The 14,847-nt window shown below is 35.6% G+C and overlaps 3 protein-coding genes across 16 annotated transcripts in view; 1 reads left to right on the plus strand and 2 right to left on the minus strand.

Annotated features, from left to right (window-relative positions):
* plb1 (phospholipase B1) overlaps positions 1-14,847 on the minus strand; it is a 90,674-nt gene that overhangs the window by 20,874 nt on the left and 54,953 nt on the right. For 2 of the 4 annotated variants that reach the window (XM_087290548.1, XM_087290547.1), the window contains exons 3-5: positions 12,562-12,762; positions 403-442; positions 24-83 (exon numbers count right to left, since the gene is read on the minus strand). In XM_087290548.1, the coding sequence (XP_087146674.1) occupies positions 24-83; positions 403-442; positions 12,562-12,576 (115 nt within the window). In that variant the 5' untranslated portion in view covers positions 12,577-12,762. Of the gene's footprint in view, positions 1-23; positions 84-402; positions 539-12,561; positions 12,763-14,847 lie in introns of those variants that run through there. The other 2 variants (XM_087290546.1, XM_087290545.1) reach the window with 1 other exon arrangement.
* Positions 7,454-14,847, plus strand: part of kcnh1a (potassium voltage-gated channel, subfamily H (eag-related), member 1a) — a 93,493-nt gene continuing 86,099 nt past the window's right edge. For 5 of the 11 annotated variants that reach the window (XR_015512669.1, XR_015512671.1, XR_015512674.1 and 2 more), the window contains exons 1-2: positions 7,454-7,622; positions 12,600-12,723. Coding sequence is in view for 5 of the 11 variants with exons in the window: in XM_087289234.1 (XP_087145360.1) it covers positions 7,550-7,622; positions 12,600-12,723 (197 nt within the window). In the remaining 6 variants the exon portion in view is untranslated. 11 annotated transcript variants of the gene reach the window in all.
* The window catches only part of hhat (hedgehog acyltransferase), a 153,029-nt gene continuing 150,743 nt past the window's right edge, over positions 12,562-14,847 (minus strand). Inside the window, exon 13 of the transcript XR_015512665.1 lies at positions 12,562-12,762. The gene's annotated coding sequence lies outside the window, so the exon portion shown is untranslated. The remainder of the gene's footprint in view (positions 12,763-14,847) is intronic.

Below are 14,847 nucleotides of genomic sequence, written 5' to 3' on the forward strand. Positions count from 1 at the left end.
TAATGGTTGATTTTTTTTTTTACCAGAAACTGGAGTGCTGGGTGAGGCGGGTGAATCTGCACAAAACAGAGGACCAGGAACAACTGTAGAAACAAAATACACCCTTATTAAACGTTGAAATGCATAACAAAGAAAACAAGTCACATATAAGAACACATTTTGAGTCACACGTCTGCAAACGTCTTTTCTAAATTGAGCTGGATGAAGTGGAAATACTGATAATAAATTTGAAATATGTAAAATCTCACATCTGTTCAATGACAGACTAATTATCAACCTCTCATTTGGCTAAAGAATGAGATCCATGTCTGAAAGCAGTCATTAAAGTGTCAGAGAATAATCTAGAGAAGAGTCATGCATTGAATTGGAAGCAGAGCAGAATAACAAAAAGTGATGAAATACCTGCTGAACACCAGCTTGCTAGAAGTGCCAGGATGATAATCTGTGCAAAGGAGGAAAACATTTTATCTTTTATTGCCATCATGGGAAAAATCCCCTGCTTCTCTTCTTGGTTCACTTGCTTCAATCCGTCCGAAGTAAAGAGCAGCTGTGAAACTAAACTGTTTAAATGTTTAGCGACACCTGCTCTGATTTATGGTTGTAAATCCTCAGACACGCCTCCTGTTAGTTTACGTGTTTCATGGGATTCATTTAAATAGATCTGGCCTGTCACCTATCAAGGTGTTTATGGTTAACGTTAAGAGACATTTTATGGGTAAGACATCAAGTCTACAGTCCTGGTTTTATGTCTTATGATATAACACACTGTTTGACTGAAAATGACTTTATGACTGATGGGTTTTGTTGTCTGAAAGTATTGGAAAGGCATTTAATTTTTAAGATACTTTAGGACACACTTTTAAAGAAAGGAACTGCTGAAAAAAGTTAAAAACTCAGTTCATACATTTAGAACTTGACACTGGCAAAATGATGCATTCAGATTTTCATTCAGCTGATTTGTCGGTTCAGTCGACCAAGAACGTGTCTTTATTATTGGGTAATGTAATCACTGACTGATTTGATTTGTTCAAATATTATGAATAATTCAGTAACCAGACATTGCTTTTTGCTTAAGGTTGCGCAGCTGTTCTGCTGTGATATTTGTTTGGAAGCATTTTCTTTAATGAAATAAAGATAAAATGATTAACAATGACAAAGCTGTTTGTAAAATGTATGTGTAATTTAATATTACCTACTCTGTATTTACTAAATTATGTTTTTTATTTTTATGAGCTTGTGGATTTCAGTCAAGAACATTTTTTTTTTATTTCTCCATGAGCCTTAACTAAAATCACAATAACAGTATGCTGTTTTGTAGTTTGATGTGGTGACACAGTGGCGCAGTTATAGTGCTGTCGCCTCATAGCAAGAAGGCTTCTGTTTCGAGCCTCGGCTGGGTCATTTGGCATTTCTGTGTGAAGTTTGCATGTTCTTCCTGCGTTTGCGTGGGTTTCCTCCAGGTGAATTGGGTAAGCTAAATTGTCCGTAGTGTATGTGTGTGAATGGGTATAAAAGGATGTTTCCCAATGATGGGTTGAGGCTGGAAGGGCATCCGCTGTGTGAAAACGTGCTAGATAAGTTGCCGGTTCATTCGACTGTGGCAACCCCAGATTAATAAAGGGACTAAGCTGGAAAGAAAATGAATGAATGAACATAGTTTGATGTTTTAGGTTTGGCAGCACAATGGATCAGTGATTAGTACTGTTGCTTCACAGCAAGAAGGTCGCTGGTTCGAGTCTCGGCTGGGCCAGTTGGTATTTCTGTGTGGTTTGCACAGTTTGTTCTCCCCTTGTTCGCGGGTGTTTCCTACGGGTGCTCTGGTTTCCCCCACAGTCCAAACACATGCGGTACAGGTGAATTAAATAAACTAATTTAGTTGTAAGGCACTGGTGTGAATGTGAGTGTGTATGGATGTTTTAAAGTACTGGGTGGCAGCTGGAAGGGTATCGGCTGTGTAAAACATATGCTGGATAAGTTAGCGATTCATTCTGCTGTGGCGATCCCTGATGAATAAAGGGACTAAGCCAAAGGAATGAATGAATGAATGAATGAATGAATGAATGAATGAATGAATGTCTTAGGCTACTTGTCTAGTTGGGTAAGTAAAAATTTCCTTTAATTGTCGCTTCAAAAAAACTTGTAGAAAAGGCATGTAGAAAAATGTAAATATTGATTACTGTAAAAATGGCAGCAGTATTAAGCAGAATTTTACCATTAAAATAAAGCAGATACAAGTAGATATTTTATTTATTTTTTAAGTCAAACGTCAGTATATGCATTTTAAATGCATCTCTAAATGTCTTGTGGTTGATGTGCCCACACATAGTGTGACGTGTTCACGGTGACCCGAGTTTGATTCCATGGTTCAAGCTCCTTTAACGACCCTCCACTTCTGTTTGCTCCCTACACTTGTTTTCCTGTCTAAAAATCCTGCTGTCCTATTACATTAAAGGAAAAACAGGACAAAAGGACAAAATCTACTCTCACCTCTCAACGACCACGTGCTCTGTCTGTCTCCAGCCGATGTGAGGGAGACCCTTTCTAGTATTAACACACTCAAGGCTGTGGGTTCTGACAACATACTTGGCTGTGTTCTGAAAAACTGTGCTGCACAGCTCTCATATGTCCTAACAAATATCTTCAACACCTTGCTGAGACAGGCAGTCATCCCCACATATCTGAGGTACACAACAATAATACCAGTACCAAAGAAATCCCCTGTGTCCTGCCTAAATGACTTCCATCTCATCTTTAATACTGATATAAGCCTGCCGGGCCTACACCACCTAACTTGCTCCGAGGATCGAACCAGCAACTTTCCACATGGGAGTCGGTTGCTCTAACAGGGAGGCTAAAGACCATGGCCTCTAGTGTCAGTCGCTAGAACACCTTTTTGTGTTTAGAGGAGTAAGGTTTACCTGCACAGCACTTCACTAGCTGGCCTCTGTTACACTGACACCAATCCCGATGAAGTGCTTTAAAATGTTAGTCATGCACAATATCAAGATCCGCCTCTCCAACACACTCGATCTGCTCCAGTTTGCATACTGTCCAAACCGCTCTTTATATCATGCAATTTCTTCTACCCTCCACCTACTGAAAAATAAAGACTTCTATGCTAGACTGATGTTCAGTGACTTCAGCTCAGCTTTCAACACAATAATCCCACAACAGCTCATTAAAAAACTCATCCTGCTCGGCCTTAACACCCCTCCTCTGCAATTGGATCCTGGACTTTCTAACTGGAAGACCTCAGTCAGTTTATGTCGGCCATAACACCTCGAGCACTATACTGAGCACAGGTGCCCCACAAGGCTGTGTGCTCAGCCCACTGCTTTTCACACTGCTGACTCATGACTGCACTGCCAAGTTCAGCTCTAACCACATCATCAGGTTTGCTGAAGACATAACAGTGGTACTGTTGGTCTCATCAGCAACAATGCTGAAAAGCACTACAGAGAGGAAGTGGCACAGCTGGGTGAATGGTGAGGCACTAACAACCTGTCCCTCAATGTGGGAAAGCTCAAATGTAAAGAGAGCCAGCAGTATTAGTTTGTTGGGATGCACATCAGAGAGAATCTCACCTGGACCACCAACACCAGGTCTCTCTCCAAGAAAGTACAACAATATTTACTTTGCACTTTCTCTCAACAGTGTATTTCCACAAGCTCTCAATTCCAATCGCCTTACCCGCCTCTAAAATCTTATCTATAATCCTAGCTACAAAAACCAAGCTAGCTCCCCACCATACCACACACACCGCATAGAAACCTCAAATCATTAAGCAATTCTTAGTGTGCCTGAAACAGGTGAGTGGGCTTGACAAACCACCTGAAGTAAACACACTCTTTCATCTCATGCATCAGACACGTTCTTTCAATCGCTCCATATTTAAAAAAAAACTGTGCATTTTTGAGTGTCCTTCACACAGATAAGTGGGCTTGGCAAACCAACTGTATAAACACTTCTCTCTTTATATGCACCGGACACTTTTCTTAAACTCCATCTTTCAAGGACCTAATAAGGTCAACAATTTTAACTTGTGAATTTAGCAAAAACTTAAAAAAAGCACATTACTTTTCAACCTCAAATACCTCTTCTGTAGAATATCTTGCACAATATTGTTTCTGTTTAGCCTGTCTTAGGGTATGTGTAGTCGACTATTTATAGTTTATGAATTGTTAGATCACTGGTCCAGTATATGTACAGGTTTTAAAAATGAATTTTATATGGGCATAAAATGTAGCTGATAAAATATATTACATAAAATGCTCTTTTATGATTATGTTTATTTATTTAGCACCTTGGTCCTGCAAGACATGACATGGCAATGTTTTAGAACTTATTTTAACCTCTTGCCTTCCATTTAATAGATACACTCCATTTTAATATATTTTATCATAGTACTTTAATTTTAATTATTTTATTTAACGTATCTTATACTGTTCAATTGTAAATATTTAATTTTAACATTGACAATGTATCTGAACATTTGATTGTGAATGTTGAATGACTGCATTCAGTTGGTTTTAATTTTCTTTCCACTTTTATTACTCTTGATTCCATTTTCTTTTCCCCTCATTATTATTCGGATTTTATTTTTTTCTTCCTGTTTTCCTTTTCAACAACAACAACAACAACAACAACAACAACAACAACAACAACGACGACGACGACGACGACAATGACAACGACAACAACAACAACAACAACAAAGACAACAATATTTAACAATTTGTACTGAAATAGAATTTGTTTTTTTTCTACAATTAAAAATTAAACATAAAATTCAACACAACAAAGTAACTATTGGGTGTGATTGTATTACACAACACATTTGAGTGCTGAGTTAACGTCAAATAAGGGAACTAGCTATTTTTGTTTTTCAATGTAAAAATACTTTATACAAATTAAAACATTTGTTAAAGTTTTAGAAGTTTATAGTTTCTAGACTAGCTCCTAATGCTACAACAGAACAAATAACTAACAATAACGACAAAACAACAAGTTATAAAGCAGTCAAACATAGTTTCTATAACAGAAATTATATATTGTATCCATGCTGCAAAGTTTCTTCAAACATAATTTCTTTGACGAATTGTGAATTCTGTTAGTCTAAGTTGATAGTTTTAATTACTTAATTTCCTTTTTTTGTGACCAAAATGTTGTAGAGAAGAAATGCAGTTTTAGTATGTATTGTGAAAATCCCAATAAATATATATTTATAAAACTAAGAATGTAATTAATTTTAAATGAGTGCTGACTTTAAACTTTAATTTTGAAGCCAATTATCTTAGTGCCTCATTGGCACGCACCCAATATTTAACCCATCTTTGTCAACATGCGTGGTTAGAGATCAAGAGTGCAAATCTTGAATCTGATTAGATATGATTACAGATGCTGAGAATGATTAAAGTCATTAAGATTTCTGAAGATTTGCAGCTTGTCTCATTGATAAGATAAACATCTCACTTTGAGCTTAGATAGAAGATAACTATTTTGATAATTTACGTAATGTTGCACATGAATCTACAGCTTAAAATGACTGACATCTGAATGTGACGATTGATAGATTAAATTAATGAAATCCTTAGTACCTTGCACCGGCAATAGGGTATATTTATATTTTATTAAATGAAATCATATCAGACCAGTCAAACTTTCTGGTTGCAGTGATAATCAAGTGGCGGAGTGGTAAAGGTCAATAACTACATGTACTGTTCTACATTTGATTGCCGGTGGATCAAAAGGTCAAATCTTATTGTGTTTTCAAAGGCTGCACTCAAAATGGGAAATACTGAATATTATATCATCAAAAACTTCCATAAATATACAAGCAACAAGCAGTGCTTTATAATGAGTTTAGCCACCGTATTGCATTGTTTGGGCTAATTTAGATTGAGGGTTCAAATTGCAATAGTGAATTATGTCTTTAGTCATAACAATAAAAAAAAAATCAAAACCAAATTTACTTTTGTGCCTAAAGCAATTCAGTTACATTATAAATGTAGTTAATTAATGGATTATTATTATTATAGTATTATTATTTATTATATTCTAATATACAATATTATTATTGATTCATTATTATTATTATTTTTTTAGTTTTTTTTCTCTTCTCTTTTTTTCTTTCAGGTTTTGGTTTGTTTATTTGACGGTAAATGTTGGTGTTTATTGTGTTAAGTGTGTCATTCTTGTTACATTACAGAATAAATTGCCCCAAAAGGGTTAAAAAGCTTTAAACTTAAAACCACATGGAACTTTAAAAGCATGTTTTTGTAAGCAAAAGTTTTTGTCTCAGAAAGTGAACTAGATCAAAAGTATTATTTAACCATGAAATGTATTTAAATAAAAATTAATCAGGCACAACCAGTATTTTTAAATGCAAACACAGTTTATGATGTTTACATTTTTATAGAATATTATGATCTAACTTTGTATTACCCCCAAAATGATATTTTAACTGATAAGGCAAAGTTATTTTGCTCAGAGTCCACTCAACTTTGAGCTCTTCACAATGTAACCACCAATAAACTACACTTCTGCTGTCATACTTTGCAATAAACATCTCTTTTAATTTTTTTTTAAAATAATTATTGTGTTCTATTGTCACCATGCATGGAGATTTGGTCATTATTTGGTCATTTGTCTTATGTACTTTCATCTGGTAAGAAGGCGCCAGACTTCATATCATAAACCACAATCAAATCTATAACAAGTTTGATTCATTTTAGCCAGATTTTAATTGAATTGCAGTTTTAATAGGTGACAGAATGCCCTATCTCTAAAGACTACCTTGCTGACATTTTAATGATGCAGCTTATATAACCGATACAGGTCTGGGGCCCTTTTTTGTTTAACATTATATTTACCTTTTTTATGTTAACGACCACAAAGTTAATGTTATGAAGGAAGCCAAGATAGCTGTAGGTGTCTGGGTGATAATAACATCTGCATTGCAATTTAACTCAGGTTAACTCTGCATGTGTGTTTTAGCCTACTGTAATCTAAACCTGATTGGATGATGAAATTTAAAGAAATTTCATAGTTTGCATATTATTATTCGGCAGTTATAAAGGAAAATGTATTGCTGAATTTGTAATTGAGGGTTTTGAATATATTCCGAACCATTACACAAACCTAGCAGCATTCATTGGTAATTAAGCGACTGTTTTTATTTTTATTTTTTGGGGGGCTATATCATGTCCATATCATTCAGATCATTAAAATGTGTTTGAAATATACCAGCAGATGGCGATAAGAGATTAAAAGCAGATTAAAAACAGTAGATTTTAGAACGGTTGCAAAAGCGTGCATCGCCATCTATTGATTTACATCGGAACACACGCTACTTCACTCGTCAATAGATGGCGCTGTTTCGCCAGACTATGCCTGCTATAGCGGAGGATCAGTGGGGTGGAGGAGAGAGGAAAGCGCGAGGAGCCCCGGGTCCACACATCACTGGATGCGGCAGCGGCATGTGGACGACAGACTCACCGGAGACGCGCTGACCGGTCTGGGCTCTCAGTGGAGCGCATGACCCGCCGTGATGGCCGGGGGACGCAGAGGACTAGTGGCTCCTCAGAACACTTTTCTGGAAAATATTGTCCGACGGTCTAACGGTAAGACGCACCTCCACATCCAAACCAGCGCACACACTGAAAGAGTAGTGTCGCAGATAAAAGAAAGAAGGCACAAACTTTTCAATAAATAGATTATAGTCTTTTACATTAAAACAAAGTACTTTTAACTGTATAGTTCCACAATTACACGCCAGAAGTGAAAGGTGTATGTTCACGAGGGAGGAAAACATGATGCAGGTGCATTGATTCTGTAGTGAACACGTTTTACTGGAACGACGATTTCTAGTCTTAAATAAATAGTTGTATACTCAGTAATTTTTTTGATTTTATATATGAAAAAAATCGTATTTGATAATTAATTTTTATATCAGTTTTTGACCATTTGAATGATTATACAAATATTTAAAAAGTGTAATGGTTTGCATAGCGTTGAGATTTAATTCAGTTCGTGACTGTTCTCTGCGTGACAGCTTGTGCTGTTCTTTCCCATTTGAGTTGTTCTCATACATCCGTCCATCAGCATGCTTTGTAGGATAGAGAACAACTTTAGGTTAAATGAATATTTAATAGCAATTAATATTTAAGAGTGCTGAAAGGTTGAAAACTGGCGAAGGATCTTCACCAGCACTTCCTGAGACCAGACTGCGTTCTTGCATCCTCTATATGGTCCCCAAAATAGAATCAAAGATCTCTCTTATTGATGTTTATCCTTCTGGACTGCTTTGCTTATTTATGCAGTTTAATTAGTCAAAATGGCTTTTTAAAACAAGATGTCCACTGAACACCACATCTGCTCTATCCACTTAAGCACTGCTTGTGTTCAGTCTTCAGATATATCGAAAATGTGTACTTCTCATCTCATTAGGACTTTTATAAACATTGATGTCTTTATAACCCACTTGGTCTCAAAGGGTTGTTTGATCGTCTTGGGGAAGAAGAAGAGGATGAATTCCTCTTCTTATATGGTGTATGCATTATTTAACTGTTTTTCTGTTTTCTTTAACTTCCAGTTTGGACATTATCACATAGACACACAGGTATAAACCTCACTGAGCAGAACACTTGTGCTTAAACCTCCTCCATCCCGCCATTATTCCTCTGCCTCTCTTTCTCTCTTTTCCTCCTCCCTTTCTCTTTTTCTCTCTCTCTCTTAGTTCCCTTTCGACATTTAGTCTTGTTCTATACCAATTTCTGTTAATTTACAAACTGATAAGTCTGAATTTTAACAACAAGTTTGATCAAACTCTTTTGTGGTTTAGCGTTAACGTGGTTCAACAGTGCTGTTGATATTTTAAAGCTGCTTAGATACGGTGAAAATAACCATGCAGATGTTGTTTCCTGGTCCTCATTCAGCGCTGACAGCATTTGCTGTAAAATAACAAATGTTGGCATGGAACGTTTTTCCTCCATAGTGGTGCGTGTGAGTCCACGTGTGCGTGCTTGTTTCAGTGTGAAGTGCACTTCCCCGTGTTTTTGCTCAGTAGAGGAGAACTGTGCTTTGTGGCAAATCCACCACCATGCTCTTAAATCAGTTGATCTGTTAGATCTGAGTTATCCTTCAGTTCTGATTCTGATGCTGCCCACCCATTTTCTGTTTGTTAGGACTTTTGCTCATCTCACATTAACCCTCCATAAGCATTAGCCGTAGAAAGATGAAGTGTGTGTCTGTGTTTCTGTCATATGTGCAGTTAAAGTGAAAAATGTCGGCATTCATGTTATTATGTCTGAATGAGGTGAAGGACGTATATTAAAACGAAAGTTTATTTGTGTTAATTGCATTAGCTGTGCAATTATTTTGTTTTTATTTAAAATATTATATTTTGTTAGGTAAAATGTAGCTAAAATGTGGTTCAAAAGTCTGAAATTGACAATTAAGTTAAAATCAGCCTATAATCCAATAAAAATAAAAATTTACCTGCTATTTTTCTCACCCTCAAGTGGTTCCAATTCCAAAACTTTACGACTTTCATTTTTCTCTTGAACATAAAAAAGATGTTTTGAAGAAAGCTGAAAACCTGTTACCATTAACTTCCATAGTAGGAAAATAGCTTCTTTTGTGTTTAATAGAGGGAAGAAACCCGTAAAGCTTGAAAACAAGCAAAGTATGACAGAATTTCGGGTGAACTATCCCTTTAAGAGCCTATACTAGCTCAAACAAACAAATTTGTGACATTGATTGCATGAAATCCAACATTTTTTTGAACGCTATTGTATGCTCATACTGATTGCAAGACTAATGAAAGTCAGGATATTCTTCACAGTCTTCATTTTACAAAGACAATGCTTATATGAAGCCAATTTATTGCTTTTAAATACAGAAAAGGTCTTCACTGGCCTTCATTTGTGACTGACTAGATGTTTTTAATTCTCTTATATCGGATTACAGGTTGTATAGTGTTACCGTGAGCTTGCTCAAGCTTTGAGACACACTTTGTTAAAAGTGCTACAGGCTTACTCAGCAACCGCTAAATCACTATTGTCAGCCAATCAGCCTGATAGCCTGCTTAACACGCTAGCCACTACCACACTAACATTGACAGACATCACAGGAAAGGTTAAAGCAAGGTTACAGAGATGGAGTCCTTTACTGAGGACTCCAGCACTACTGAGTTTTGGGAAATTCACTCACAAGTAAAAGTTGTCGGTGTGATTCTGCATTCCAGAATGACAAAAACAGAGCCATGCAATAACTCCATTTGTACATTTGGATGATGAAAATACTTTTTCGAGATACTTGTGAAGATATCCAGAGTCTGAGGTTGTGTGTTTTAGCTGTGTGTTAACTAGGTTAATTAGGTTAACTAGGCAGGCTTGGGTAAATAGGCAAGTTATTGTAAAACGATGGTTTGTTCTGTAGACTATCGAATAAAAATATAGCTTAAAGGAGCTAATATTTTCGACCTTAAAATGGTTTTAAAAAATATAATAACTGCTTTTATTCTAGATGAAATAAAACAAACAAGACTTTCTCCAGAAGAAAAAATATTCACAGACACATTTTGAAAATGTAGTGCTGTCGCCTCACAGCAAGAAGGTCGCTGGGCCGCTGGTTCGAGCCTTGGCTCAGTTGGCGTTTCTGTGTGGAGTTTGCATGTTCTCCCTGAGTTCGCGGGGGTTTCCTCCGGGTGCTCCGGTTTCCCCCACAGTCCAAAGACATGCGGTACAGGTGAACTGAGTAGGCTAAATTGTCCGTAGTGTATGAGTGTGTGTGAATGAGTGGATGTATGTGGATGTTTCCCAGAGATGGGTTGCTGCCGGAAGGGCCTCCTCTGCGTTAAAAACTTGCTGTATAAGTTGGCGGTTCATTCCGCTGTGGCGACCCCGGATTAATAAAGGGACTAACCATTCATGAATGAATGAACACTGTGAAAATTCCCTTGCTCTGTTAAACATCATTTGGGAAATATTTAAAAAAGAAAAAAAATCAAAGGGGAGCTAATAATTCTGACTTCAACTGTATATTTATATATATATATATATATTTCACCATAATTTAGTTACTGTATACCATTTAAACATTTGGGGTTAGTAAGACTTTTGGTAATACTTCACTTTGTGTGTTTCATTTAAACAATCTGTTGACTTAGTAATTTTGCATCTACATGTCAACTAGCAGTCAAGCGAGAGTCAGTACTGTCTCCTTATGTCTGCTAACTCTCTGTTTTGATGTTCTCCCGACAGGCAGTCTACTAAAACTGAGTTAACCTATTCTATTTACCCTAACAGAACACAAACTCTCTAAGTAGAATAATTTAACATGTAGTTAACAAGAAGTTACTTTACAAAGTGTCCATCAATAAAGTGTTGTTTTATAATTTATGAAGACATCATGATTAAATAGTTTTATATTACCCTTTTTAATTGAAAAGTTCAAAATAGCTGCATTTATTTAGAAATAATAATCTTTTGTAGAAATTATGCAACACTGTCATCTTCAAACAATTACATTTTTTGACTCCATACTTTTGAATGGTAATGTAAGCCACAAACTGGTTAATTAGCATAAATTTAGCATAAAACATGGTTAAAACATCCAGAAATTCAACAGCGTTTAACTAAAAACAGCTTATTTTTTATGTTATTTGAAGCAGAAATAACTGTAGTATTCAAAAATGAAGGGATATACAGGTCTGATCAAGCATATCTCATTTAATTGCTTACAATTGTCTTAAAGATTTGTTAAAAGCTGAGAATTTTAGCATCTTAAGGTACATGACAATCATTTTAACTAAAAATGGAAAATTTTATTCATTTAAATTTGAATAATGAATAATTATTCATTTATAATTTTATTTAAATTTAAATAATTTTTGAAATGGTCTTAATGTAAATTTCTGTACAAAAGCAATATTTTATGTGCAGATGTGTTTTGTGCTTCTTTACTAAGGGACCCTTGCATGCATTATACAACATTTTAGTTATTTTGGCATATCCATGTGAATGGGGATCATTTTGACAGAGCTGTCATCCACATGTGAATCTTTTCTGCTTTTAGCACATCATTGTCATGTACACAAACCCTTAGGCACAAACCTATAAACCCTGACATCCACAAAGTGCAGAGAAGTGAATTTCTTATATTTAAACCACTGTTTTCAGCCAGATCTCCCCTAAAAATATACAATATATAGATCAGAGCAGTCTGTGGGTGGTTTGTGGGCTGTTGGAGGCTGAAACAACCATATATACTTCTTTCTCTTCACCTTCACAAGCAAAAAGTCCTGTTGGCCAGAGAACTGCAAACTCTAAACATAAACAAGATCTAAACTTTTTATTTAGTTGAGTTGCTGCATTATAACGTGAGAGTGGGTTATGCAATGCACAGACCAATATAAAATGCTCAGTATTGTCATTAATAAGTTGAATCATTGGCTTTTGACTGCCATGACAGTGTTCACCCATCCTGCCTCATGAGACATCACCACAGCGAACGACCTCTAGCTTTCTTACCCATCACCTTGTGCCTGGTTCCTCTCACCTGCTTCCTCCCCATGCCCTCCTGTGCTCTTTCCACAGACACGAACTTTGTGTTGGGGAATGCTCAGATCGTAGACTGGCCCATCGTTTACAGCAATGATGGCTTTTGTAAGCTCTCCGGCTACCACCGTGCTGAAGTCATGCAGAAAAGCAGCACTTGCAGGTAACAGATATATTGTGCATCATATTTATGATATTTTCTCTGTAAAAAGAAAAGAAAGACAGAATAAAAATGTATTGGTGAATAAGAAGATTCACAGTTTAAAATATGTATTAGATAACACACCATATTAGATAACACAATATAGCAATGGTTTTGAAAAGTGGGTGTCGGGAGCCCTCGGGGGTTAGCGGGTTGCTTGGTGATTTCCAAACCTCAAATTCATTTTATGAAACTGTTAGAATGAGCTTTTTTTGTCCATATGCTACAGAAGATAAAAATAGTAATTAATATTTATAAAACAATACACATTTTTTCTATTGGATTGCGACCCCTGGGGTGTCATTATGTTAGATTAAAGACACAGCAATAGGGTCAGATGAAACAGATTGATTTCATGGCACCAAGGTAAACTTTCTGACACCTTTATGGCACCTTTACATTATATTTAAATACAGGCCATGATTGAACATGGAGGATGATCTCTGAGTGGCATTCTCCAAAATTAAGCAAAGAATAGGCTTGGGCCTATTTGTTATGTGTAAGCCATTTTGTGTTTGCATATTGATAACCACCTCAGAGGATATTGGGAGATGCGAGTCACTGTCATTGTTAATTATGGGGGGTCGCAGGCTGAAAGGTTTGGGAACCCCCGTCATATAGTACTATATTGTAGTATAGTATTACATTTAATTAAGCATGACAATAATACAATAGTACAAGCCTGGATACATGCGGTACAATATTCAATTACAATATGCAATACAATACAATGTGGAGTATAATATAACACCCTAGGTTGAGTGAAATATGAAGACGCTTGCAAATAATATCTACATTTCAAGAGTTCTTTGAAATAAATATCTTACCAATTATACATTTTCAGCACACTTTTCATTTAAAGTTTAACTTAATCTTTATAAAAAAAAATTCTCAAACAGATGCATTACACTGAACAAAAGTAACAATACAAAAGATTCATTAGATTGAACAAAAAGTAAAAGCAAAGACATTTTTATCATTTTAAAATAAAATTATATTTACAGTTGAAATCAGAATTATTAGCCCCCTTTTATTTTATTTTTTTCCTTTTTTTAATATTTCCCAAATGACGTTGAACAAAGCAAGGATATTTTCACAGTATATCTGATAATATATTTTCTTCTGGAGAAAGTCTTATTTGTTTTATTTCGGCTAAAACAAAATCAGTTTTTAATTTTTTTAAAACCATTTTAAAGTTAAAATTATTAGCCCCTTTAAGCATATATTTTCTGATAGTCTACAGAACAAACCATCATTCTACAGTAACTTGCCTAAAAACCCTAACCTGCCCTAGTTAACCTAATTAACCAAGTTAAGCTATTAAATGTCACTTTAAGCTGTATAGAAGTGTCTTGAAAAATATCTAGTTAAATTTTATGGACTTTCATCATGCCATCAAGATTAACAAATCAGTTATTAGAAATGAGTTATTAAAACTATTATGTTTTGAAATGTGTTTAAAAAAATCTTCTCCGTTAAACAGACATAGGGGAAAAAATAAGCAGGGGCTAATAATTCAGGGGGGCTAATATTTCAGACTTCAACTATATATTATATATTCACAATTTCTTTTACTGTATATTTGATCAAACAAAGAATTAGTGCACCAAATATTATTTGAAGTAGTACAATAACAAGCACAGTCTAATTATAAACCTATTAACCTAATTGTATTCTGTTTTATTCTCCTTGTGCAATTTCCTATTCCCAATTACCAGTTGATGCTGATGCTAAAGAAATATACTCAGAGTAAAAGTGTCTGCAGGATTGTGGTTTAATAGTTGCCAGCAAGCTTTGAACTCTGACTTGTCCCTGATATGCCAAACACAAGACAAGCTCATTAAAGCTACAGTCATATAGAAACACATTTGTATCATTCCTTTCTTCATGCCCTTTTATCACAGTAAAGCAAAGCTGGACTTTTCAGTAATGTTTGATCATATTCACCCATCACGGGTCAACAGATCCACAAAGTAACAGGTCCATCTATTATTTTCCTTGTAAAACCTCTAGAGATCATAAAAGAGAAGGTAAAAATGAATGTTTTGGCCATTTTCTCACCCCCAGGTTATTTTAAACCTCTAT

The sequence above is a fragment of the Danio rerio genome, chromosome 17 (assembly GCF_052040795.2).
Source record: "Danio rerio strain M-AB ecotype USA chromosome 17, GRCz13ab, whole genome shotgun sequence".
NCBI lineage: Eukaryota > Metazoa > Chordata > Actinopteri > Cypriniformes > Danionidae > Danio > Danio rerio.